At 32.4% G+C, this 27,732-nt stretch overlaps 1 protein-coding gene across 1 annotated transcript in view; it reads right to left on the reverse strand.

The window, feature by feature from the left end:
* USP34 (ubiquitin specific peptidase 34) overlaps positions 1-27,732 on the reverse strand; it is a 398,976-nt gene that overhangs the window by 217,650 nt on the left and 153,594 nt on the right. Inside the window, exons 17-25 of the mRNA XM_074206840.1 lie at positions 26,759-26,874; positions 26,256-26,383; positions 23,936-24,025; positions 20,530-20,625; positions 13,887-13,969; positions 8,475-8,629; positions 6,368-6,481; positions 4,746-4,845; positions 4,455-4,614 (exon numbers count right to left, since the gene is read on the reverse strand). Of these exons, the coding sequence (XP_074062941.1) occupies positions 4,455-4,614; positions 4,746-4,845; positions 6,368-6,481; positions 8,475-8,629; positions 13,887-13,969; positions 20,530-20,625; positions 23,936-24,025; positions 26,256-26,383; positions 26,759-26,874 (1,042 nt within the window). The remainder of the gene's footprint in view (positions 1-4,454; positions 4,615-4,745; positions 4,846-6,367; positions 6,482-8,474; positions 8,630-13,886; positions 13,970-20,529; positions 20,626-23,935; positions 24,026-26,255; positions 26,384-26,758; positions 26,875-27,732) is intronic.

Genomic DNA, 27,732 nt, shown 5'->3' on the forward strand with positions numbered 1-27,732 from the left:
GCCAAGTATTTAATGCTGTCTGCAATTGCTTAAAATAGAATTTCTCTTTCTATCTCTTGGTCTTGGTCTTTGCTGTTCATATATAGAAATGATGATTTAGACTGCTACTTTGCTGAAGTTGTTAACTGTTTCAAGTAGTTTTTAGATGATTTTTTTCAGGGCCTCTAAGGATACCATATCATTTGTCAAAGAGTGAAAGTTTGCTTCCTCATTGCCAATTCTGATTCCTTCAAATTATTTTTCTTCTCTTATTGCTAAAGCTAATATTTCTATTACTATATTCAAGAGTGATGGTGATAATGTCATTTTTGTTTCACCCTCGATGTTATTGGATATAGTTCTAGTTTATCCCCACTGCATAAAATACTTGTTGATAGTTTTGGATAGATACTGCTTATTATTTTAAGGAAAACTCCATTTATTCCTAGTGTTTTTAATAGGAATGGATACTGCATTTTTTCTAAGGCTTTTTCAGCATCTATTGAAATAATCATATGATTTCTGTTGATTTTATTACTGATATGTTCCATTAGGTTGTGAGTTCCTAATACTGAACCATCTCTAACTGCCTAGTACAAATCCTACCTGACCATGATATATTAATCTAGGAATAACTTACTGTGATCTCTTTGCTAAAATTTTATTTAAGTTTTTTTTAAGATTGTCTATCATTTTCTTTGTCTATTTTGATTCTTAATCCTGGTTTAGTATCAGCACCAAATTGGTGTTATAAAAGGAATCTGGTAGAACTCCTCCTCCTTCTTCGATTTTTAAAAATAGTTTATGCAGAATTTGAATTAAATGTTTGGTAGAATTCACTTGTAAATCCAGCTGGACCTAGAGATATTTTCTTAGGTTGTTTATTGATGGTTTCTTCAATTTCTTTTTCCCAAAATGGGGTTTATTTTATTTCCTCTTCTTTTAATATTGGCAGTTTGTATTTTTTGTAAATATTCAACCATTTCATTCAGGTATCAAATTTATTGGCATATAGTCTGTAGCTCTGAATAATCTTTTTAATTTTTTCCACGTTGGTGATTAGTTCAAAAAGTTATAAATTAGTTATAAATTATAAATAAGATTAACCAAAGGTTTATCTATTCTTTTGTATTTTTCATAAAACTAAGTCTTAGTTTTATTTATTAAATCATTTTCTTTCTTTCAGTTTTATTAATCTCTCGACTTTCAGAATTTCTAATCTAGTATTTAATTGGGGATCTTTATTTTCTTCTTGTTCTAGCTTTGTTAGCTTCATACCTAATTCATTGAACTGCTCTTCTCTATTTTACTCATATGAACATTTAGACACAAAATTTCCCCTAGAAACTGCTATGGCTGCATCCCATAAATTTTGGTGTGATGTATCAGTGTTATCATTTTCTCAGATGAAATGACTATTTTTATGATTATTGTGTTTGATCCACTTAAGTTATTTGGTTTCCAATTATTATTTATACTTATCTTTCCATGGTCCTTTAGTACATGTACTTTTTATTGCAACATGAACTGAAAAATATGCATTTATTATTTCTGCCTTTATGCATTTGAATGTTAAGGATTTTATGCCCAGGACCTGGTCAATTTTGATACAGATGCCATATACTGCAGAGGAAAAAATGTTTATTCTTTTCTATTCCACTCAGTTTTTTCCAGAAGTCTATCAAATGTAAGTTTTCTAAGATTTTATTCAACATTTTAACTGCTTTCTTATTTTGTGGTTTGATTTATCTAATTCTGAGAGAGGGAAGTTGAGGTCCCCCATTACTCAAGTTTTACTTTCTATGTCTACTTGTTATTCCCTCAGCTTCTCCTCTAAGAAATTGGATGATATACCACTAGGTGCATACATGTTTAATAATGATACAGCTTCATTGCCAATGGTCCCTTCCTTATCCCTTTTAATGAGATCGAGTTTTGCTTATACTTTTTTCTAAGATCAGGAAGGCTACCTCTGATTTTTTTTACTTCAGCTGAAGCATAGTAGATTAGATTAGATTTTGCTCCAGTCATGTTCAATATTCACTAGACTGTTCACCACTGAAGGGAGCAGGATGGGAAGGGTGATGGAAGGAAATTATATGTAGATGAATGATGAAAAACTTTCATAACACGTAACTGGAAAAAAATACCAATTAAAACACAATGCCCAAGTATCACCTACTATATCACTTTGTACTCCCTCAAAACTTACTTTTTTATTTATTTGTATGCATTTTAAATATATTTACTCATGAATATGCTCTGCTTCCTCAATAAACTTTAAGTTTTTTGAAAGTACAGATTTTGCATTTTGCCAATATGTCCACAGATTCTTTTTTTGTTTGGTTGGTTGGTTTTTTGGGGTTTTTTTTTTTTTAGGTTTTTGCAAGGCAAATGGGGCTAAGTGGCTTGCCCAAGGCCACACAGCTAGGTAATTATTAAGTGTCTGAGACCGGATTTGAACCCAGGTACTCCTGACTCCAAGGCTGGTGCTTTTTCCACTATGCCACCTAGCCACCCCATGTCCACAGATTCTAACAAAGTTTCACTGACAAAGTGAGTGCTTGATAAATGCTCAAGGAGAGCACTTAAACATTTTAAACTTATATAAGCCAGAGGTGTCAAACCTACAGGGCCCAGGGCAATCTGAATTAGATTGAAATGTGACTGGGAAATGTTTAGTAAATTAAAAATAAAAAATAAAAAATCAAATGGATGATGTAAGTTTGTGATTTTCTAAATCAATGTGTGGCCCACAGAGATTCATATTTATGACTTTCACACTACTGTTATAGGTCATGTTCTTCATATTTTATAAGATAAATGTATAACAAATGAAACAAAACTAAATAGAAATTGCAATCAACTGTTCCATCTTATTTAAGAAATATATACAAATATTTAGTTGTGTGACCTTGGGCAAGTCATTTAATTCCACTGCCTTGCAACAATCCAAAAGAAAAAAAAAAGAAAAAGAAAAATCACACACACACACACACACACACACACACAATATCATTCTCCAACATTAATTATATCAAAATCATCTGATGGAATAATTAAAATATTTAACGGTTTTCAAGTAATGAAGCTAGTTTCAGAGAATCTAGGATTTAACCAAGAGGACCAAAAAGATTATAGATTTAAAAGTGAATGGGACTTTAGAGGTTATCTAATTCAAGTAAGTTTTTGAACCCTTCCCAAAATACATATAACATTCTATTAAGCCCATCAATTAATAAAGATGTGACAAAACATATCATAAATATCTAGCTCATCACAGTGAACTATTTCACCATTAACAGATTAGAAGTAACCAATGAATACTTGAAAAAATATTTCTTTAGTCTGTTATAACATTATGAAGCAATGGAATATCAGAATAAGTTCCATTAAAGGAAATGTTAACAAATTAATATGGTGAAACTTGTCATTTAGTATACTGTTTGCACCAAGGTTAACTCAACAAATTCTTAAGCCAGAAATTTCCAAAATCTTCTCATTTACTAAATTAACATTGTTCAGCAATTGGCATATTTTTAAGAGAAAAATGTAGAATTACAAAAAATATTTGATATTTTTTAATAAATTAAAATTTAGGTTGTAATTGTTTGAAAGATATTGTTAAATGAATGTTATTCTTACAATAATTCATTTGAATTTTTTCATTTATTTGTACCCCAAGAGAAAAAAATTGCAAATCTAAATAAAACTACTCTATCTTTCCATTTTTCATTATTTTCATAAATTTTACTATATTTTATTTCTCTATTGAGTACAATGAAGAACTAAATTATTTATAAGAACACGGACTAGCACTAAATATTATGGTCATGTTTCTATAGAAACAATGTTTTCTGAAATATAAATGTAAAATACCATCAGTAATTTTAGGAGAGAAAAAAGAAAAAAGTCAAGATTCTTCTTGGAATTATATGGGTACAGTTGATTTTTTCTGGTTAAGACAAAAATCAAATATTTCTTTGCAACTAGAGGATTTCCACCCTCATCCATCTTCTCCCATACAGTTACAGACAATTTAGAAATAAATTTTTTAATAAGAGAAAAAATTGCCTGAAAAGTTCATATTTGGATTAAAGAAAAGCTCCTTATACATTTATTACAAAAAGTTTTTAAAAGTTTTAAACTTTGAAATTCATAAATAAAACTACATGACCAAAGTTAAAGAATTAAAAGGGACCTATGGAAGAACCAGAGGGGTCAAGGCAAGGCAGTAAACACTAAAAGTAGAATTTTGAACCTGAATCCTAAGATGCAAGATTAGTGTGTTTTTTCCAAACCTAGAGAATGAAAAAAGATTTGCCGAAAAAGTATCTGAATGACTGATGAAGTTGATGTAATCATGAGTTTATACGACATTTCACTTGAATTAAGAAATATATTGGTTTTCTTATATATATAAATTTTAGGTAAAAAAAATCAAATTGGATGAAATGTGTTATTGAAAAACTTACCTTCTTCTAAATGCTTCCAGATGTGTCTTCAGCATAAGAAGTCCTCTTTCAATAATGGTAAGGCTTGAGTGTGATTCTTGCTCAAGATTGCTAGAGGCTATCATAAGGCTCTCCATGCATTTACTAATAAATTCTTGCTCTTTCTCCAAACCTGTTTTACCTAAAATTAGATTTTTTAAAACAAAAAAATTGTCTACTTTGGAAACTATGAAAATTTACAAAATATGATAAAATGAACATATTTTTCCCACTTCATTTCAGAGTATAACTAATAAAGCTAAAATTTCTTACCATTAATATAATAGGAGTTGATATACTGTATAGCTGCCCGACTAACATCACCAGACTGTGCTCTTAAAGCAATGCCCCAGAATTGGTCCATACCACATAGCTATAGAGAAAAATGTAACATTTTATCAAACTACACAGACAAGAGCAAAACAAAAGTCTAATGACATTAAAAATATTAATACCTGATCAAGTGATCAATTATAGCTAATAACTTAAAACGTATAAGCTTAACTTAGACAAGCTTTCTATATTTAAGAAAATTTTAACTTACAGCTGAAGTTTCATACAAGAATGTGGCTACAGGGGCGGCTAGGTGGCGCCGTGGATAGAGGCACCGGCCCTGGAGTCAGGAGTACCTGAGTTCAAATACAGCCTCAGACACTTAATAATTACCTAGCTGTGTGGCCTTGGGCAAGCCACTAAACCCCATTGCCTTGCAAAAACTAAAAAGAATGTGGCTATAAACTAGGGAAACTGATCTATTCAGCTGGTCTGGTTGTACACAAAACACTGCATACAGCTATAATACAACAGTGGTTCAGTCAAAAATTTATGCTGAAACCTTTCATTCTATCACATACAGAACTTTTTATAAAGTGTAATAATGTACTTTAAAATAATAAAAAAAACTACCGTATTAAACCTTTAAGTAATTCACATGAGTATTTCATTTTAACTACATGGATATCTGTCAATTATCCCTAGGCAAGAAACAACAAAATAAAATTATAACTAGAAGCTCTCAAAAAAGTTAGGTATCTTTGATAGAAATATGAAAAATAAATTAAGGGGCTGAAACAGAACTGAGCAGAAAAACAGAAACAATCTATACAGTAAAGCTATTACTTTAAAACCTTTCTTGAAGAAATGAGTATCAATCATAATTTGCTTAAAGTTATAAAGAATGATGATCAAGAAACTAATCTAAAGAACAAGAACACAAAGAGGCAGACATGGAAAAACATATTAAGAAAACATTGGCAAAATGCATCACATTTTTTTCTTGGCAAAACAGATCATCCTTATACTTCTCTCCTTCAATATCTACTAAACTGCTCTTTTATAAAAGTTATTTAGAATAATAAGGTCTGTAAAAGAAATCAAAACTGTAGTAAATTATATATAATGAAAATTCTATCAAAATTCTATAATTCTATATTGTTTAATGACACATCATGAAGTTGTCACCTGAAGCTGGCTAAAGTTGAAGACCTTGGATTCCAAATATCCATTTTTAGATTTGAATAATCTGTCATGGTTTAATAAGCATTCACCAATAAACATGAAATAATGTACATATGCAAGATCCCAATGAAATGATGGCAGCAAAATGAAATGAAACTGAAAGATTATCCAGATATTAAAATCATGCTCTGTATACATCATTCATGAAAAATATTTGGATTTTTTATGTCTTTTGATAGAAAATGTTTTAGTGCCATCTGACAAAATAAAATGTTTACGAAATTTAACAAGGAGCACTAAAATTTTTGCAAGGTTTTAGTAATGAAGATTTTTATTCATTTAAAATACATGAATTCTTCCCATTCATGTAAAAAGACCTAAATAAAAAGGTATAGAAAAATAACCAAATGCATAAAGAGAAGTTCCCAAAGTCTTACCTCAGAGTTTGAGCCACCATCATATGCACTAGTAGCCAATCGTGCCAAGTTGCAAAGATGTTGAAACAAATTTAAACCAGTCATACTAATAGTTTCAGGTTTTAACTGTGGCATCTAAATAAAATAAAGCAATATTAATGTAAATATAAAATCAATAAATTTTTATTTTAAATCATCCAGAATATTGTTGACAAAGCACTGGGAAAAAAATCAATTTGTTGAAATTATCATTGAATGAATATCCAGAGGAAGGAGCTGAATTTTAAGCTGAGATTAAAAACAATGGAGAAATCCTAAGAGAGAGGGTAATATTGGAACATTTTCCAAGAATGTTGTATATGCAAAGGCATGGGGATGGGACATGAGAATATCATGTGTGATCAAGAAAGACAATAAAGCATGTGAGGTGGCATGGTATATAACAAGGTGGGAAAGGTAGATTGAAGCAAGGCTGTGTAGAGATTTAAAACAAAGGAATTCATATGATATATCAGAGGCACTAAATGGCTGAGATGGTAATTTAGAAGATTTTTTTTTGCAGCTACTGATTAGGTATTGGATAAAAAAAATGTCTGAGAAAGGATTATCATTTAAGAATGCTATTTCGGGGCGGCTAGGTGGCATAGTGGATAAAGCACAGGCCTTGGAGTCAGGAGTACCTGGGTTCAAATCTGTTCTCAGACACTTAATAATTACCTAGCTGTGTGGCCTTGGGCAAGCCACTTAACCCCATTTGCCTTGCAAAAATCTAAGAAAAAAAAAAGAATTCTATTTCAATAATCTAGATAAGAGCTGATAAGTACCTGAATTAAGAAGGCTGTTATGTGAATGTAAATATATTATATGCTGTAAAGGCAGAATTAATAAGTATAGACAACTGATTGGTCATCAGAGTAAAGAAGAGTAAGAAGTTCTGAATGAAGTTTAGAACTAGGGGGTTTTAAAGATAATACTACTGTCAAACGAACTGTGAATTTAGGGGGAAAAACATAGCAGTCAAAAATAGTCTTTGTCATGAAATTATAATTTTACTGGATATAAAAGGCAAAATTAGATAAAAATGCAGTTTATAAGTGGTTTGAACAAAAATTGGATTTAATTTCATGAAAAACAGAATGGAGGTATCACAATGTAAATCTAAATCATGTTTAATATAATCCAAACAATGCATGTGGAAGTAGTTGAACAGAAATCAGTGATGAATATGGAGATAGGTGAGATTTATTCTTGCCACAATCAATAATTTTTAACTATATCACCTAAGTGACAGGTGTCAAAGCTTATCCTGAAAGGCACTAGAATTAAATTTTATCAATAAAGAAATGTAATAATTACTAAAAATTAAAACTGAGAAGCATTTCCTGACTCTTCCCATCAACATAATGAAAGGTACTATTAAAAGACATTAATTGAAAAAAGATGGCCATTGTAAGAGGAAAGAAAAATGCTGTTTTAGTAAGGACAAGGAAATCATTGACAATAACATTCTCCACTCCTACAGTGGAGTTGTCCTGGAGTCCTGTAAATCAATGATGTCTGAAAAAGAAGTGGGCAAATTGTTTAGGCATATATAGTTCTACTCTCTACAACAATAATATCACAGAGAATCAGTTTGAATATTACAAAATGGCATCATCACTGGAAAACTAGTAATGTTACTAATGACAAAAGAAATTGTCATTTATCTTCTATGATGGATAATCAGCAATAATAAAAAGTACTTTCATGGTAGTTTAAAATAAATTAAGTGCCTTTGTTACAGGTAAAAAGCATATATTCAGTGTAGACATTTATTCACCTAAAAAAAAAAATTAGGTGAAAGTTCAACATTTTTCAAACACTGCTAACATAACAGATTTTGAATAAATAGGTAATACTAAGGAAAGAATTTATACATACATGTGCATCATTTAATTTTGCTAATTAAATCACCAGGAAAAAGAAGATAAACAATATTTTTCAACAAAGCCAAAAAATAACATGTGAAAAAGATATACAATTGTGTAAGAACATCTGACAAAAGAAGTGAAATTCAGAGATATAAAAAAGAATCCTAGATAATGATACAGAAAAACTTAAAACATACATTCAAAGTAATTTTCTATACCTTTTCTAGAAAAAGATGCTTATAAGTTTCCATTCCCATTGCATGTTGATCTTTACTCCGAACTTGATTTAAAAACCAGTGAAGTGCATCATCATAACACTCAGAATCTTCAACTAAGCAGTGCCACAATATGTCGACTTGTTCTAAACTTAGCCCTAGACATAGAAAAAAGCTTTTATTTTCATATAAATAGGACACCTCTCATGTTAAGAAATGTAAATAAAACAAATCTCTCAAAATCATTTATAATGCATTCCCTATAAACAAAAACTTAAAACTGAAAGTTTGAATCCTTAAAATAAGAAATTCATTGATCATGAAAAACTAATGTCCTCAAGGGACAATACAGTGATAACAGTAATGAAAATATTTTAAAAATATTTTTAAAGCTACCAGTTTCTCTTGTATTATGAATTATTTTTTAAGTACAAAACACCACTTTTTAAAAATTTATAGGGGGCATCTAGGTGGCATACTGGATAAATATAATCACTCATCTTAACAAGACTTCAAGGGGCGGCTAGGTGGCGTAGTGGATAAAGCACTGGCCCTGGAGTCAGGAGTACCTGGGTTCAAATCCAGTCTCTGAAACTTAATAATTACCTAGCTGTGTGGCCTTGGGCAAGCTACTTAAACCCCATTTGCCTTGCAAAAACCTTAAAAAAAAAATTTATACATCATATCAGAAAAGGCGACTTGCTGAAAAAGTAATATTCAGACATTAATCAGACATGTTCTTAAACTCAGTTCTAGTATTTTAAAAATGAGATTCTGGTCTACTAACTAAGAGCTAAATCACGAAATCACTATCAACATTCTTATTATAAATTTAACCAGAAAAGTTGTGGAAGATGCAGCTAAATGGAAAGATGGCTAATGAGTTCTCCTTGTAGTGGCAAATAAAGATTTTCTGTTTCTGTGCTGCTTTCAAAGACAACAAAAAGATATTACAACATGGGACATTTGGTAAATTCCAACAGCAGTATTCATGATAAATATCTGCAAAAAAGTGCAAGAAAAAAATTCAGTAGCTTAGGCACCAACATTTGTTGATGTCGAAGGATAGGCGATGAGAATAGCGAAATTCTATTAAGAATTCATTAGAATTAGGAACTGGATCTATGATTTTGTTGCTATAAAGAATTCCTGAATGATGAAAACTCCCTTTAAAAAAAATAGTTTAGCAGCAACTTTTCAACATAACATCTCAGGGCAGTTATTATTGATTTTTTCTTAGTCATGAACCGTTCTGAAGTTTGTTATAATTTATAAATCCTTCCTTAAAATGTTTTTACATGTATAAAATAAGATAAACTGGATTATAAAGAAAATAAGTTATTCTAAAATATATTTGAAAAAGCAAGTTTAAGACCCTGGATAAGAAGCTATCAGTGAACGCTGATTTATTAACTATATAAAACTTCAGTGACATGTTCATGGTCATTAGGTCACTGACAGAAGGAGAACTGCTCTTCTTTACATTAAGTGTTAATTCTCAACAATTTCACAAAATAGATAACAACAACAACAAAAAAAAAAGACCAAAGAGAAGAATAAGGGAAAAAGACAAGAAAATCTGAGTTAGGAATAAGAAATGAGAAAAGATGCCTCATGCTTATATGTCAAGAATAGATTTTTTTAAAAAATATATTACCTTGGGAACAGATAAGATGGTCCAGTGGAGAGAACACCAGCCCTGGAGTCAGGAGGACCAGAATTTAAACCCTGATCTCAGACTCTTGATACTTACTTATTAGTAGCTGTATGACCTTAGGCAAGTCACTCAACCCCAATGCTTCACAAAAAAAAAACCCCACAAAAATTGATACTCTCTAAAAAGATATTTCTTAGCTTAAAACAACCCTTGATCTCTTTGTGGAGAATTATGGCAGAAAAGGACAGCACTCATTTTATAATAAACTGACTAATTTATTTGTAAAATTTTATATCTTACAGGACGATGGAAGATTACGAATAGTCTGACCTCACTAAAGTAGTGATAAGCAGTGGAAGGAAAAAACAGTTTGGCAAGAGACCAATTTGAGGGATTTCAAGAAGGAAAAAGAGGGCAGTGAATAGACAAAAAATGAAAAATATATATAAAAATTTTTATAAAGAATTTTCAAATTACATATATTCATTATTCTTGGATACAAAAATCCCTGTAATATTGCATTAGAAAACAGAAACTGCATCAAAGAAAATAAAGATGAGTAGTTGAACTATTTAGGAAGGTCTTGCAAGTACAATTTGAGGGCATTTACTGAATGATTTCTGAAAGCTTAGGAACAAGTTCTTATGTTGTTACTCAAAGAAGACAAATGAAGAAACATCAAGAAATACCAATATATAAAAATGCCAATTGTACCATTTCTCGAAAATACTACAGAACAACCTAAAGGGCATCATATAAAAAGACTGAATCAAGCATCTGCCACTGATTTTCTACAACAGACCACATCTGCAAAGTTGCAAAACTGTCTGAAAGGCAGTGAGAATACAAGAAGTCATTCTGATTATACTGTTTACTATAAAAATGCATTTGAATTGAGTGAGCAGAGCAGTGCATTTCTAGCCCAAGGAAGCATTTCCCAGGCTTAGGTCAAATCATACAGAAATTAACATGATCTAATTATCCTGAGATAACAAACGTTTAGTGAGGGATAGAAAAAAAATGCTTACGTTGAACATTTCACTAAAGAACATCTTTTATCAAGTCATACTCTACCCAGCTTCGCACAATGCCCATACATACCACCCTAGTGAATTCAGCTTGGGGACTCTTATCTCAGAAAAAATGTTCTAAAATGTATAAAATAAAATACAAAACCTCTTACATTAAAATATTTATAAAGCTATTTTTCAAACAAACAGACCCAGGTGAACCTATGAGGCAGGGAGGTCCTTGTCTAGATTCTACAGTCTGCCTAGACTATTATAAACCCAAGAATTTCACAAATGATATGAATAAATAAGTGATCAGAAATCCCTAGCTTTTGATTGCTAACTATACAAGCTCTCTCACTGTGAAAAAGTCATTTTATTTAAGACTACTACTACTACTACTACTACTACTACTACTACTACTACTACTACTACTACTACTACTACTACTACTTCCTGTATACAATGTACATAAAGACTCATAATCCATAATCAATCTAAAATGAGTGTTGTGAAGAAAGCACTATGGAAATTGAAAAGGATGTGTGTGTGTGTGTGTGTGTGTGTGTGTGTGTGTGTGTGTGTGTGTGTGTGAGAGAGAGAGAGAGAGAGAGAGAGAGAGAGAGAGAGAGAGAGAGAGAGAGACTTATAACTAAAATGGGTCTAAAGTTCTGTTTGATTCGATTTATTATGACTAGAGGAAGTTGAAAGGACAGGATGCAATATCTGATTATGCCTGTGATTTAGAAGCAAGAGGTTTAAAAAAAAAACTTAGTTTTTAAAAGCAATCAAAAGGAAGACTAGGTGGCACAGTGTATAGAGTACCAGTCCTGGAGTCAGGAGGACCTGAGTTCAAATACAGCCTCAGATACTTGACTGTGTGACCTTGGGCAAGTCACATAACCCTTAAATAAAATTTAAAAAATTTTAAAAAGAAAAAAAATGTGATCAAAGCATAAGATGAGAAGTCTACAATACAGATTTATATCACATATAGCTCAATTAGCTAATCTGTGAACAATGGAAAATAAATTCAAAAACTTTTAACTCCATTAAGTGGCACTATCAGTAGTTAGCCTAAAGGCAAATTCAAGAGTAGACTAGACCTCAAACAATATACTGTATAATAACATGCTCAAAATGATACCTGTCTAAAGAATATAAACAGGCAGTTTTCAAAGAAAGAAATCAAAGCTATCAATTAGCCTCAAAAAAAAGGAAAAGAAAGCTCAAAAATCTAGAGAAAAATTAAAATCTGAGATATCATTTCACACATATTAAATTGACAGAGAAGTAAAATGACAAATGCTGAAAAGAATGTCGTAAAAGTAAACTAAAACACTACATTGGTGGTGGAATTGAACTGTGAACTTAGTTCAACCATTTTTGAAAGCAATTTGTAACTATATCCGAAAAGCTGTTAACTGTGCATACCTTTTGACTCAGCAATTCTGCTATTTAGCTTAAAGGAAAAATACCACCATGAATAAAAATATAGCTCTTTAAGAAAGGAAAAGAATAAGAAATTGAAAGAATTTCTATCTTTTGAGGATGGCTGAAAAAATATGGCACTGATTTAATAGAATACTATTGTGCTGTAATCAATTATTTCAGAATTACTGTATGAGGGCAGCTAGGTGGTACGATGGATATAGTACCAGTCCTGGAGTCAGGACCTTAGTTCAAATTTGACCTCAGACATTTAACAATTACCAAGCTATTTGACCTTGGTCATGTCATTTAACTTTGCAAAACCTTACATTTTGCCTTACAAAAACAAAAAATGAGGAAGCAGAGCCAAGATAATGGCATGAAAAATAGGAATTCCTTGAAGTTCTTCCCCGCCAAATACCATAATATAATGACGGGTTGATTGGTCAGATTTGGGCTCAGGTCCTCCTTGTTTGTCCACTGAGCTGCATGGCTGTCCCACAACACACTTTTAAGGAGGGACAATATGAATGGGGAGAGAGAAGAGAAACAGGAGAGGGGAGGAATACATGGAGGGAAATACAGTTTAGCAAAAATATCTGGGAAAAAAAACACTGAAGCAACTTCTCTGACAAGACATATAATAAAGAATGTGATTCATCCCAGAGACAACTGATGTTATTTGAACACAGAATGAAGTATAATTTTTTAAATTTTTTTTCTCACCATAGGTTTCGTTATTTGTGGGGGAAGGGAGGATTAGGTTTACTTTTCCAACAAGACTAGTTTAGTAATGTATAAAAAAAAGCAAAAACAATATACAAAAACAAACAAGACCTGTATGAACAGAAAAACTGAAGAAACTAGAAATAGGAGAACTACTCAGTATGAAGCTACAGTATGAAGATAATCAACTGTGAAAGACTTAGTAATAGTTAAATCTGATCAAGACAAGGACTCAACATCATTTCAAAGGAGTCTAATGAAATATATTCACATCTCCAGATGGAGAACTAATTTATTCAGAATAGACTGAAGAATATTTTTTTCTTTTTCTTATTTTTTTAAAAGACATGGCTAATGGGAAAATTTGTTTCCCATGAAGAAGAATATTTGAAATAGGATTTTTTTTCTTTTGTTCTCATTAGTCAGAGAAGGTAGTAGGGGAGAAAATTTAGACCTGAAAAAAATAAAAATGCCCCTTTTAAAAAACAAACATTAAATTCTCAAGTCCCAATAACAAATTTTGAAAAAAGGAAGTTAAAGCACAGCAATATTCTCCTACAAGGTTAAAAGATCAGATAATTAAAGACTTACTAAAATGATCTGGTGATCCAAGAGTAGAAAAAACACATGTCAAGAACTGAAGTCGAACTTGAACCTCTGCACTGTGACTGTACCTATATTTTTAAAAATATCATTAAAATAATTTTAAAATTCTTTATTTCATACATTTTGGAATAGATTAATAAATGCTTATCCCATCTAAATAAATTTCAGATTTAGAAAATAAATTCAGAAAAATAAAGGATTATGGTAAGCATTAATTATTATAAAACAAAAGCTTAGTTTAATAAAAGCTTATTTCAATTTTATGATCTCCAAATTTAAATGAGAAAAATCAAATCTTTCAAATTAAATAAGAACTAGTGACTGTCATCATGAGATGAAAGACTTAAGTGCCCAGCCCATAAATGTTTGCTCTCATAAGTATAGTATTTCTCAAAACATAGGAATAATACTTATCAAAATGAAAGCTAATCACCTGATCAAATTTAATCAATGAAGCAGCATGGTACAGTGGAGAAAGGTGTCTGAGGACACAGTTTCGGCTCTACACCTGTGATCTTCCATGGACCTCAGCTCCCTTATCTGGTACATGAGGGAAATTAACTACTGGATGGTCTCTTAAGTCCTTTTCTATGAATAATCTTTAAGCCTATGAACTACAAACTGATAGTTATTTTCTAAAAACAATTTCACATAAAACAAAAGTAAAATTATCCTCATTTTAAAATTATTTAAATAATGCCTAGTTAAGAAGATAAGCTGGACGACTTTCTTTTTTCTTAAGATTATTTATTTTGAGTTTTACAATTTTTCCCCAAATCTTCCTACCTACCCCCCACCCCAAGGTAGTCTGTTAAGTCTTTACAATGCTGCTGGATGATTTTCAAAAGGTGCTTTGCTGAATCTAACTTTAAAAAAATTTAATCAAGTGATCGCTCCCCCACTTAATATTCATGGGCCTCAGGATTCTCATCTATAAAATGAGAGAGGTTGGTTGGTTGATGGTTGTCCACCACTAATTGTTTTGGTTGGTTGGTTCTTGTCCTTTGTTATAGAAGAAAACCAAAAGGATATCACCAGGTTTGAGAAAAATTGCAGCAGTATGGCTATCAGATGAATATGAGCTCAGAATGCTCTACCACAGACCGGGCACAAATAGTCTATGTGAATACCTGGGGTGTTTCCCTAAACTTATGTATATCACATTTCCTTTAAGCTGCTTTCATTCTGCCTTCCTTAGAGTGCAGCACTGCCGAGGGCACACGAATCTAGGTCAGTCCTGTGCCAGTATCTCTCATACTGTACAAACAATTCTAAAGTTCTTCAATAGGGCCTTCAGGGTGTCTTGATATTGTTTCTTCTGACTCCTTTGTGAGTGCTTGCCCTGTATGAGTTCTCCATAAAATAGTAATGTAATAATTTTGGATTGTTAGGCAGCTTAGCTCAAGAAAAGACCTTGGTGTCTGGATTGTTTTCCTGCCAGATTAACTTCAGAATCTTCCTAAGACATGGCACAGGTAGACTGTCCAGGTTTCCCAGGCATATAGCAATTAACTCAGCACAACAGCTTGTGGCCCTTCAGTTTGGTAGTCAGTCTAATACCTCTTCCCTCCCACACTTCCCAAAAACTGAGCTAGTACTGACAATGTGTGTGCCATTCTCATTTTCAATGTGTAGCTCCCCGGAAAGGACAATGCCCGGGTTAAGTGAACTTTTCCACAGTATCCAAACATCTTCATTGCTGTAACTGATGGTTTCATATATGGATGGTGTGCTATTTGATGAAGCACACCTGTGTTTTCTTGATTGAATGCACAATCATCTGCAAACAGAAGATCATGAACAATACTCCCTCCAATTTAATTGCAGCTTGTAGCCTTTTCAAGTTGAAGAATTTGCCATCAGTGTGATAGTTGTCCATCATTAACATATAAAACTGATGAATTTCTCCAGACAACCATATTTTAACATGACTTTCACAAATCATACCATCAAAGTCTAGGTCTTGGTAAGATCAATGAACTATTAATTATATACCAGCCTATGGTCTGTTCCTGGCATTGCTCCTAGAGATATCAAGTAGCAAATACCATATGGAACACCCCTTGGCCCTTTCTGAAACCACACTGGCTCTGCGTGACTATCTTCCCAGTAAAGCATCAGTTCCATGAAGGGAAGGCTCTACACCAAGATAATTGTTGACAATGACTGAGAGGGAGAGATACCCCCAACTCCTATCCTGTGATTGTCACAGAACAACCTATTTCTTTTTCCTTGAATTCCTAGGGGAAAAACCTCCTCTTGCCATATAACCGGGAAAATTTCCATCAGCAGTGGACCCCCCCTTGCCTTATAGATCACAGTAAGAAAAGAATCAACTCAATGGCTTCAGCCTTGATTGATGACACTCAGTTGTGAATACAATAGAGGTAGTCAGCCTATCTCTCTAGCATCATTTCCTTATCACTAAGCAAACTGGCTAGTTAGAGGCACCATATGTCTTCAGAACCTCTTTGGGGGACAGCTAGAGCACTGGCCTTGGAGTCAGGAGAACCTGAGTTCAAATCTGGCCTGGGACACTTAATAACTGCCTAACTGCATGACTGGGCAAGTCACTTTACCCCATTGCCTTAAATAAAAATTTTTAAAAATTAAAAAAATAAAACTGCTTTGGATTGTTATTATCTGCATAAAACCATTTCCTCTCCCTTCTTATGACTCAAGAATCCTACTTCTCTTTAAGCATCACTTGTACTTTATTTTTCCACAAAGGTTAAATGCTGTCTTCTTAAGGACAGATTAATTATTTTACTGGTAAACCCAGTGGAGTTTGCATTTTTTTTCCATTTAATACTTTCTGCATTTCCCTATCACTTTTCTGAAACCAATCTTGATGTATGTGAGTTTGCTGGACCAGATGAGTAAATGCAGTGCTGTACAGGAGATCTCAAAGCTGCACACTCTTTTCCTGTGAAACTGTTGTCAACTGTGTAGTGGCTTCGCTTTCCCTCAAAATATTTAATATTGAACAGTTAATGATTAGAAAAGTGCTCTAATCCACTGACAATTAAGTCACCCAGAATCATAAGCTTGTCTTCTTTCAATCTACTGATGATGAGAGTCTCAGGGTCTTCATAAAATTTTTCTTTGACCTTTTGTCACAGTAGAAGTTATGTGGTATCCTGCAAGTGGCAATCATGTTGTCATGTGTCTGTTGTTTGCACCTTTTCAAAGGCATAGAAATTGTTGACTAGATTAGTTTTGATTGCAAAACCTATCACTAAGGTTATCTTGGAAAAAGGTAGCTCATATTTAAGGCTTATATCACTCAAGGCTGCTATTTGAATACAAGAGCTTTTCAGCCTTCTTATCTATGAGATTTCCTAAGTATGCTCAAGTATGCTCACATTTTTAATTGATTTGAGTTTTAACAGTGTTTAATGTGCCTCCCATGGCAAAAAAAAAAGAGGTAGGATGAAGCAAATAATTTTTAAGGCACCTTTCCTAGCCCTTTTTCTCATGCTAGGTGAGCAGTGTGGACGTTTAAAAAGATTGCTCATGCGTAGCTAGATGGCTCAGTGGATAAAGCATCTGTACCCTGGAGTCAGGAGGACCTGGGTTCAAATCCAACCTAATAATTGCCTAGCTGTGTGATCTTGGGCAAGTCACTTAACCCCATTGCCTTGAAAAAACCAAAGGGAAAAAAAAAGGTTGCTCACATCCCCTTTGATCCAACAATACCACTACTGGGTTTGAATCCTAAAGAGATCATGAAAAAGGTTAAAAGCCACACATGTACAAAAATATTCATACCAGCTGTGTTTGTAGTGGCAAAGAATTGGGAATTGAGGGGATGTCCATCCACTGGGAAGTGGCTGAACAAATTGTGGTGTGTGTGTGTGTGTGTGTGTGTGTGTGTGTGTGTGTGTATGATGGAACACTAATGTTCTAAAGGAAATCACAAGGGACAGGACTTCAGAAAAGCCTGGAAAGATTTGCATCAATTGTTGCTGAGTGAGATGAGCAGAACCACCTTCAAAACAACATGGGGTGATATTAATGATCAACCTTGATGGACTTGCTTACTCTATCAGTGCAACAATCAGGGACAATTTTAGGGGATCCATAATGGAGAATGCCACCCTTATTCAGAGAAGGAACTACAGAGTTTAAACAAAGACTAAAGATTATTATTTTCAAATTTTAAAAAGTTGCCATATATTATATAATTTTGCAATCTCTAATGTTTTCTTTCTTCCATATGGATCTGTTTCTTCTCTCCACACATCTATGCATATCATACAAGCAAATATAAAGACTATATCAGATTGTCTTCTGTTGGGGGGGAGGAAGAAAAATTTTAAAATTCAAAACCTTGCAAAAAAGGATGGTATTTATTTGGGAAAAAAAAATGAAGTTTATATATATATATTATATATATATTTTAAAGTAGTTACTCAGACGCCAGGGAGATACTGAATTGAACTGGTGTTTCAATCCAATGAGAAAATGACACCTTGGCTTAAATTGCTTATGTGCAGCTCCCAGTGTATCCACATCTGCTGTTTTGTCACTTGCCTGTTCTCATAGGCCTTTGAGGTAAGAAAAAAATGGTAAAATAGTAAAAGTGATGTCTTTTGACTCACACATATTGGATTTAAATGAGGTATTGTTGAACTAAGTCATTGGCTTCATTGTCATCTCCAGAATCAAAGTCCACTGTCAAGACAAAAGTCAAGATCCTCCATGTCTAACCAAGTTTGAAAATTTCCACAGTATCTGCTTTAAGCAGATGCCTTTAGGCCACTGAACAAATGGTTTTCATTTGCCCATTCTATTGAAAGAAGTCTTCACAGGCTTGGTATAGTCACAGGAACAGATGTGAGACCCCTTTAGTCACCCCCTCCATTTTATCTAGGCTGTCTGCTGAAATGGCTTACTGGGTTTGGTTGCACAGAGTTTTGGTTGCTAGAGTTTTCTGGAGCCACAGGTGAGCAAATCTGGTGGGCATCAAAGGTGGAAAACAGCCCTAACAAGAGCTGAATCCTGACCCTGCAGCTCAGACCTTCTACTGGCTGGTCTTTCAGCACAACATCTTTAAATATAATAACTAAAAAACGCTATTTTCTATAACAATGTAAAATTATTTTATTTCATATTAAATATAACTATAAAGATAAGGCTAGAAATCTTTAGTTTTTAAATTTCAAGTTTTTTTTTAATTGAAACCTGTTTAATATATTAATCAGTGAGACCATGGAATCTACCACTCCTAGAGACCTTTAAAACAGCAAAATCAAATATATTGTAAAATTAGCTCTGATATAACATTGGCTAGATGATCTTTCCAAAGTTTCCCTTATTTTGCTTAATGTGGCCTTCAAAATTTTTTTAAATAAGTCTGGCAATAAGAGAAGTAGGTGAAATGGGACTCTCTATTTAGTCATTTTTTGTGCATAATTACAAACTGCTTACTAGAATAATTGAATAAATTAAGATTGGTTCAATATCTTTTTCCTTTCTTTTCATTATGTATAAAGAAATTAAGAGGAAAAAAACCTTTATAATTAAAAAATTGAAATAACAAAATCAAAGTCTAAGTATGTTTACCATTCCTTAAATTATTTCAAAGGCATTTAAATGCCTATGGAAGGATTTTATATAATAATGAGAAAGAATAATTACACAACATTTCCTATGAACCAGACCTAATCCTAATTTTACTCTCATTTGATCATCATAAAAGCTAGGGTGCTGTTATTAGTCACCACCCATTCCTCACTTTTCACTACAAAATTTCCCTTTGCCTATATTTAAAATGGGAGGATTGGAGATGGAATGAAAAAACATTTCCAAATAATTTTTAAAATAGAATACTTACTCTGAAATTAACTTTTAGGAACTCGGCATGTCATTATCTGCCTCAATTGGATTTTACTGAGATGATCTCTTAAGAACTTTCCTAGAGCAGCTCGGTAGTTCAATGGATAGAGTACCAGCCCTGGAGTCAGGAGGACCTAAATTCTAATCTGACCTCAGGCACTTAATTTCCTAGCTGCATGACCTTAGACAAGTCACTTAAACCCATTTATTAAATAAACAAAATTTTTAAAAATATAGCCTTCCCGAGACTCAGTTTCTTCATGTGTAAAAAGTGTTGAACCAAATAACCTCAGGATTAATGTATATGAAAATGAATATAACAAATTCTGCAAGTAGACACAATATCAAAATACTACACACTTAAGAAACGGAAGCTGAGTCAAAGCAAAATTTTAAATAATGTAAAATGAACAACTTCTAAAAGATTTACTATGCTTTTCATTTCTATTTGTAAGATTAATAATTTTTTTCAAAGTATCTAAGTCATAGGAGTGTCAAAAGTAAGGAAAAAAGTAAAGAAGTTTGGAAAAGTACACTGTTGGAGGCAGCTAAGTGACACAGTGGATAAGAGCACTGGCCCTGCAGTCAGGAGGACCTGAGATCAAATCTGGCCTCATTCACTTAGTAATTACTTAGCTGTGTGACCTTAGGAAGTCACTTAACACCACTACTTTGCAAAAAAAAAAAAAAAAAAAGTACAATGTTAATATACTTAAGAATGAGGAAAAGAATTGAGTTTTATGTCTATAAGCTCATATAATTCAAGTACAATGCTACATATACTTACAGGGCATGTTTATGTCTCCCTTCTCTTACAGCTTGAATGTAGTGTACCAAATTATCAAAGAAAAGCTTCATCATGTTTAGTTCTTTTTCTGCCCACCTGGTCCATTTATTTAAAAAAAAAAGGATAATTTTATTTTTGTGATAACAGACAGTATTACAATGTGAAAAAGTTTTAAATAGATGTATCTATCATCCACTAATCTTTAATACCTAAGGAAAAGATGATCCTTATGTAAAGACCAAGTCATGCTAATTGCACTTTTCTTCAAATACTCAATTATCCTTGCCTATAATCCTATGAGTTGGAGTTTTTTGCCAAAAGACTAGATGCAATTTTCTACATCATTATTTCTATTTAATACTGTCACTTCTCAAGTACTTTAAATATGACTGTCAACACTATGACCAGACTAAATTGTTCAACAAGTTCCCCATAGATCTATTAATTGATAACTTGTTTTTGTTTCTCAGTACTCACACAGTTCCAATTCCCTTTAGCTTTTCCTACTATTAACCACACCTTCCTCTTTGATATCTTATCCACCCTAGGCTTCTATGACCCTGGTTCTCCACCCATGTACAAGTAAATTCACTCAGTATCTTTACTTGGATCATTATCAACATCTTACACTCACTAAAATGAGTATTTCCTCAGGGCTCTGGATCTAGTCCTTATCTAGACTCAGTGATTTCATTAGTTCTATTTGAATCCAATTACCATTTCTAGAGGTTGGCAGAGAATTTCTCTATATATGTCTTGATTTATTCAAAATTCATGTTTTATACTATCCAGTGACTTCAAATAGATTTTACAAAATGCCCTTTAAACATTTTAAACTAGATTTCATCCTAAAGCTATTCTTTATTTACCTCTTTATCTTAAGAGTAGCATCTTCATATCATTCACCCTGATTCAGAACCTAAGAGTCATCCTACAATCTTCTTCAATTATGCCATATTTTATCTAGTCCATCTCCAAAATCTCTCTTACATCTTGTCCTCTTTTATACCTGTGCCCTTCTCTCCATTTATACACCTACCATATTACCATATATTCTGGACTACTTTATTTGCCTCCTAAGTGATTTCTGACTTCAGTCTTTACTTTTTCTATTCCATCTCTATGCAGATGCCAAAATAATCTTCCTAATGCATAGGTTTGATTATACAAATTTTTTACACAAAATATTTCAGTGGTGCTTTTCACATTATTTCTAAGACAAATTTCTGACTTGGTATGTAAAGCCTTCCACAAACTGACTCCCATTTAGTTTCTAACCTCATTTTATACAACTATACTTCAAAACCTATATATTAAGACAAATGTTTCATGAATTTTGTTTCTATTCCTTCATGTGGATCATCCCTATGCTAGAATCCTATTCCCTTCAAGTCTTACCACTAGAGGAAGACCTGATAAAGGCTTTCATGATAAACCTACTATTTCCTTTGTTCCTTCCCTTGCCCAACCCCTCATCCCCACCTTGGACCATTTTTCTTATAATCCCTGATTATAAGTTCCTACACCAAGGCAGTAGAGAGTATTTTTTTTTGTTTTGTATCCCTAATATCTTAAATGCTGTGCCTTGAATAGAATATACATTTATTAGATTTTTGTTGAATATCAATATCATTTATTTTCCTTGAAGAAGTTTTTTTATTCACCATTGATTCTACAAAAATCACAAAAATTCAGGATACACTTCTTCGTTCTCAATATCGAATACTCAAGGAATCAATCAATTATCAAGCATATATGTGCTAGCCATAATTGTTAGGTACTGCTGTGTTGACCACAGGAATAATTAGTGATTAAACAGGGATATGCAGATTTAGACATTACATTCCTAATGCAATAAGCCACTCAAATGTTTTCAAGCTTAAAAAACTATATTAAGATATGAAATATAACAGAAGTCTTTGCTTTTAAAAAATACTGTTTTATGACCTTCAGGTATGCTGAGATAGCCAAGTTTTTAAAAAAATATTTCTCAAATACATCCTGTTTTCTTCTCTGACACTGCCAGCCCTCTGGTGCAGATTCCCATTACCTCCTTCACAGACTATACTACAATAGCCTGCTGACTGGTCTGCCTATAACATATCTCTCCCTACTTCACTTTATCCTCCACTGAAAAAGTTGAGATAAGATATATGATAAATGATTTTTTTTCCAATGCCAAAAGAATTTTATATTTGATCCTAGGGGTGAAAAAGAGCGACTAGGGGCAGCTAGGTGGTGCAGTAGATAGTGCACTGGCCCTAGAGTCAGGAGGACCCGAGTTCAAATCCAGACTCAGACACTTATTACCTAGCTGTGTGACCTTGGGCAAGTCACTTAACCCCCAAAAAAACTAAAAAAAAAAGAGCTACTGGAGTTTACTGGGGAAAAGACATGATCAGGCCTGTGATTTCAACAAATCACAGAGGACAGTCAGGCCTGGATCAAATTGATGGGAATGGCAGAAAAGAGAATATAGCAAGATTAGAATGACTTTCAAAGTAGCAAAAACCTTTTAAATGAAAGGCAAGAGATTCTTCCCTAATGGTCATCAAAATCTAGTAGATTCACAATTATATTATCTCCCCAAGTACAGAATGATGAAATAGACAAGGGTAATAAACTTTGGTCTAGAAAGGTCTGGAATCAAATACCATTTATTACATTGTGATATTTACTACATCACTTAACCTATATGAATTTCAGTTCCTAAAATGATGGTACTGAAAAGTATCATAACCACTTTAAAGGAAATGTATATTAATTGATTTATAAACTTTACATTGTAGAAAAGTAATATAAACCAATCCATAGGCATTTATTATGCCCTAAAGCACTAGTAAAACAACACAGAGAGGGGAGGCTAGGTGGCGCAGTGGATAAAGCACCGGCCTTGGAGTCAGGAGTACCTGGGTTCAAATCCGGTCTCAGACACTTAATAATTACCTAGCTGTGTGGCCTTGGGCAAGCCACTTAACCCTGTTTGCCTTGCAAAAACCTAAAAAAAAAAAAACCCACAAAGAGCACAGAAGGTAACTTTAGAGGGAAAATGAGAGAAGGAAGAAGCAAGGTAGGTGACTATAGAAAAAAGTCAGGGACTCAAAGTAATGGAACACCAGACAGTGCAAAATCATAGAAATGGTATCTGGAGAATGATATGAACAAAATGACACGAGGGTGAAAAAAGGCAGCAATAAAGAGCATTCATTTAAACAATTGATATAACAAAAAAAGGCAATGGAACTGAGGGTCAGGAGAAATAAATTCTAATCAATCCTGATTCTACCACTAAAAGAAAACTGTATTTTCTTCAGGAATCTCAGTTTCTTCACCTGTACACTGACAAGATCTCTAAAGTTCACTCTAGCAATAACATTTTATTGATAAACATCCTATATTTACTTACATTGTTATCCAATGTGTATCATAACTACTCCCAAATTGCTGAAAGGTACCAAACAATTTTGGAAGGAGACGAAGTGAAACAACTACAGATCTAAAAAAATAAATAAAGAGGAAATATTTTTAGTAAATTTTCCAAATTATATTTATTATTTCAAAGTCGAAGTGATGATATATATGGTACATATTCGATCAAGATTTATATTTCATGAAATTGTGGTCTAGTATCTTTAAGTAAAAGGAACAGTTGTACCACAGTAAACATTAATTCCATAGAAACAAAATTAGGTGAAGCATAATATTGTTAATTTGTGAATTCATTATATTAAACTAAATATTTTATACTATATGCTATAACATGAAAAATCAAATTATAATTTCAATACAATGATCCTTAAGTCTTATGAAGTGTAGGAACTAAGAGAAATATGATTCCTGGGGCTTCTGATGTCTTTTTATCTCAGAAAAAAATCATATTGAAAATTTATTAGAATATAGAATAACAAACATTTCTTAGACAGTATTTTCAACACAGTATTTAGTTTATATTCAGTAGTAACCAATCCTCAGTAGAGTTTTAGATAACGAAAGTGACTTGGGAGGTAGAAATTGGAAAATTATACTTTTTTCCTGTTAATTAACCCACTGAGTTTTCAAAAGGATTAATAAATGTTACAAAATAAACAGCAAGAAAGATACTACTAAGAAGTTGGTTAGTTTAAGTAAACATATCATTGTCACAATGTATCACAGAGACCTTTGAAAATAGAAAGTATAATTAACTTGTGCAAAGAAGAAGAGTAAGGTAGTTGATAGTATGGAAAATAGTTTATCTACCACAAAATGACTGTTTTAAAAAATTAGTGAAATGTCAAAAATTCTCAAATATTGAGAATTAAAAACATTAGGACTTTTCAATGCACTTAGAAGTCTTCAAAAGTGATGACAAGTTTCACAAATTTAAGTTCTTGAATTGCACAGACAAAATTTATAATTTATTTATTTATAAAAGCACTAAAATGGGAGTCATTAGCTATGAATAAAAGGAATTTTCTCATAAATGTCCTTTAAACTAACTAGCATCTCAAAGGGCTAAAAACATAATATTTAGCACCAGAGTTCTACATACAATAAGATTAAAATAAGTATCAGAGCAGCCAAATAAACTGCTTAATTAAAAATGTTTGCCAACCAGATGTCAACTGAGTTCCTCAATTTATTACTGGAGTAACTGAACATTTAGTCAAACAGAATAATTTTGCTATGCCAGGATATGAAATCACATCATCAAAATAGAAGATTCCAAGGGAAACCTGAAATTGAAAAATCTTTGCAGTTGAAGTGAGAGAACAAAAATTTTGCAATTGTTACCTAGATAGAAGTGATCATTAGGACAAGATACTGTTTCAAGAGCCACAAGAGATTATTTAAATGCCTGAGATACTATCACATTGAACAAAAAAGATTCGTAAGAATGCAGGAGTTATCCTAAACATTTAAGACACATTCCAACATAACTTATTTCTGATTAAGCCTGCCTTATATTTGATAAAAAAAAAACAAATGATGCTTAAAAAAGAATACAATAGAAAATACTGTGGTTCTGTGTTCCCACAAATAAACTGAAATTAAAAAGAATACAGTAACAATTATTCCTATTTTTTTTATTGAAGGCAAATTAACAAGGGAGGCTGAAAAACAATTATGGAAGTTCAAAGAAACATTTTTGTTGCTGATAATATACTATAGTACAAAAATTATAATTAATATGAAACTTATCATGTATGGTGACCTTGGAGTGACAAAAACCTAGGTTCAAGCTATTTATTTGACATATGCTAGCTAAGCTATTTATTCATTAAACAAGCCAATTAAATGCTCTATATTGTAATATCTAAGTTGATTAAATACAGATAAATTACTGATCATCATTGGTGAAAGTTATTTCTATAACAAAAATTCCTTACATGAGAGAAAGGAAATCACAGACCTGGATTATCAGTTCTCATTTTCAAAAAAAAAAAAAATCGATTTCTACATGATACATTCATTAAATAATATATTGTATCATCCCGACAGTATTGTTGGCTGAGTGATAGGAAATATATAAGGAAAATCTGGGTAAGGAATACCCTCTACCAATGACTATCAGTGCCTTCTCTGAAACTTAAGATCTTAAGACTTTACAGAGCTCTAAGAAATTAAGTGACTTGCCATCGTCATACAGTCAGAACTTGAACCACTTCCTCACTCCTATAATACATTGCCTCCTATACATCTCCTATGCATATTTTCTAACCAAAATAACATAAATTCCTATTTACCTGTTGTTTGCTAAATTTTCTAAACATCCTTCAATGAATCTCATTCGGATCTGTCGATCAGTAAACCAGCACACTAAGGAACAAAGAAGTTTCTCTGCCTCATTTATCAATCCTTCTGAAAGATGAATCTACAATAAAATAAAATAAATTCTTATCAATTTTCACATTAATATTTTACTCACTTTAGTAAGATCAAAAAACCTGTGCTGCCACACTGCTTTCTGTGGTTTTTAATTTAGTGTTTTTATTGACAAAAAGACTAGTCTTCTCAAACATAAACATTTCCCTTCACTCTTCTTTCCTAGCAAAAACTCCGTAGTACAATATTATTTCTTATTTGCAAAGACATTTGTGAAAAATGAAGAAACTAATATGGCAGAAGAAATTGATCAAGTCCTTATTTTTGAAACATCAAAATGAGAGGATTATCATTCCACTCTCCATACCAAGTGGCCCAATATATTTATATTGTTCTTTAAAAATAGTTTCATTTATTAACTTACTGCATCTTCATCTTGGACTAAATCCCACAACAAAGTATTTCCTTTCTTGCAAACATTATCCAAATTAATGTCTGTAACAGCATTGCTATTGTACTGATGTTTATGAACTGCTGGGCCTGTGAGGAAAAATAAGACATAGAATTGCTGAAAACAAACTAACTAAATAAAGATATATTTCCATTTAATTTACTAAGTCCATAAATCTGAAGAAACCTCATTTTAAGAATAAAAATTCCTCCTCAAAAGACAGTTTTTAAAAATGAAACTTTATATCAAAGCATTGTTTTTTTTCTCAGAAGTACACTGAAGTTTTTCTATAGGAAATAAATGAGAAGAAGGCAAAGAAATCTGAGGTTTCAATCTAAAAATGACTTTCCTTTTTCCATTTTTATATCAAACCTGTCATTTACTGGTATAGGGCAAATATGCTCTGCCATAAATAGTCTGAGACCCTTGAAAGATCTGAAAGGTTCAATGTCTTGTCTAGGCAAAGACAAGAGCCAAAACAAGTCTAGAAATTCAAGTTGTTTTCCTGAGTCCAAAGCTACTTCTCTATTTAAGTGTGCCATTCTTCCCCACTAAAGGAAAGATTCTACTTTGGACATCTGACTATTCTTCAACTAGGAGTAGTTATGAAACTAATATATAACATTGTTATACAAATTTAAAATTATAGACCATTCTGATAATTTTCAAATTCATGTAACTTAATCAGACTTCTATTGTATTCATAAAAATTTACAAATCATTCAAATTTCTATTAATTCTAATATATGAAACAAACCTTTAAAATCAACACTATACATTAATATCTTTACAAATATGGCTTTCTTATGAAATACTATATGCCACATAATTCTAAAAATTTATTTTTATAGTGTTAATATGTATAACCTACATCAAATTGTTTATTCTCAACAGGGGAGGGAAAAGGGCAAGAGAGAGGGATTTGGAACTTTAAAAAATGAATGTTA

This window comes from Macrotis lagotis, chromosome 1 (assembly GCF_037893015.1).
Source record: "Macrotis lagotis isolate mMagLag1 chromosome 1, bilby.v1.9.chrom.fasta, whole genome shotgun sequence".
Lineage (NCBI taxonomy): Eukaryota > Metazoa > Chordata > Mammalia > Peramelemorphia > Peramelidae > Macrotis > Macrotis lagotis.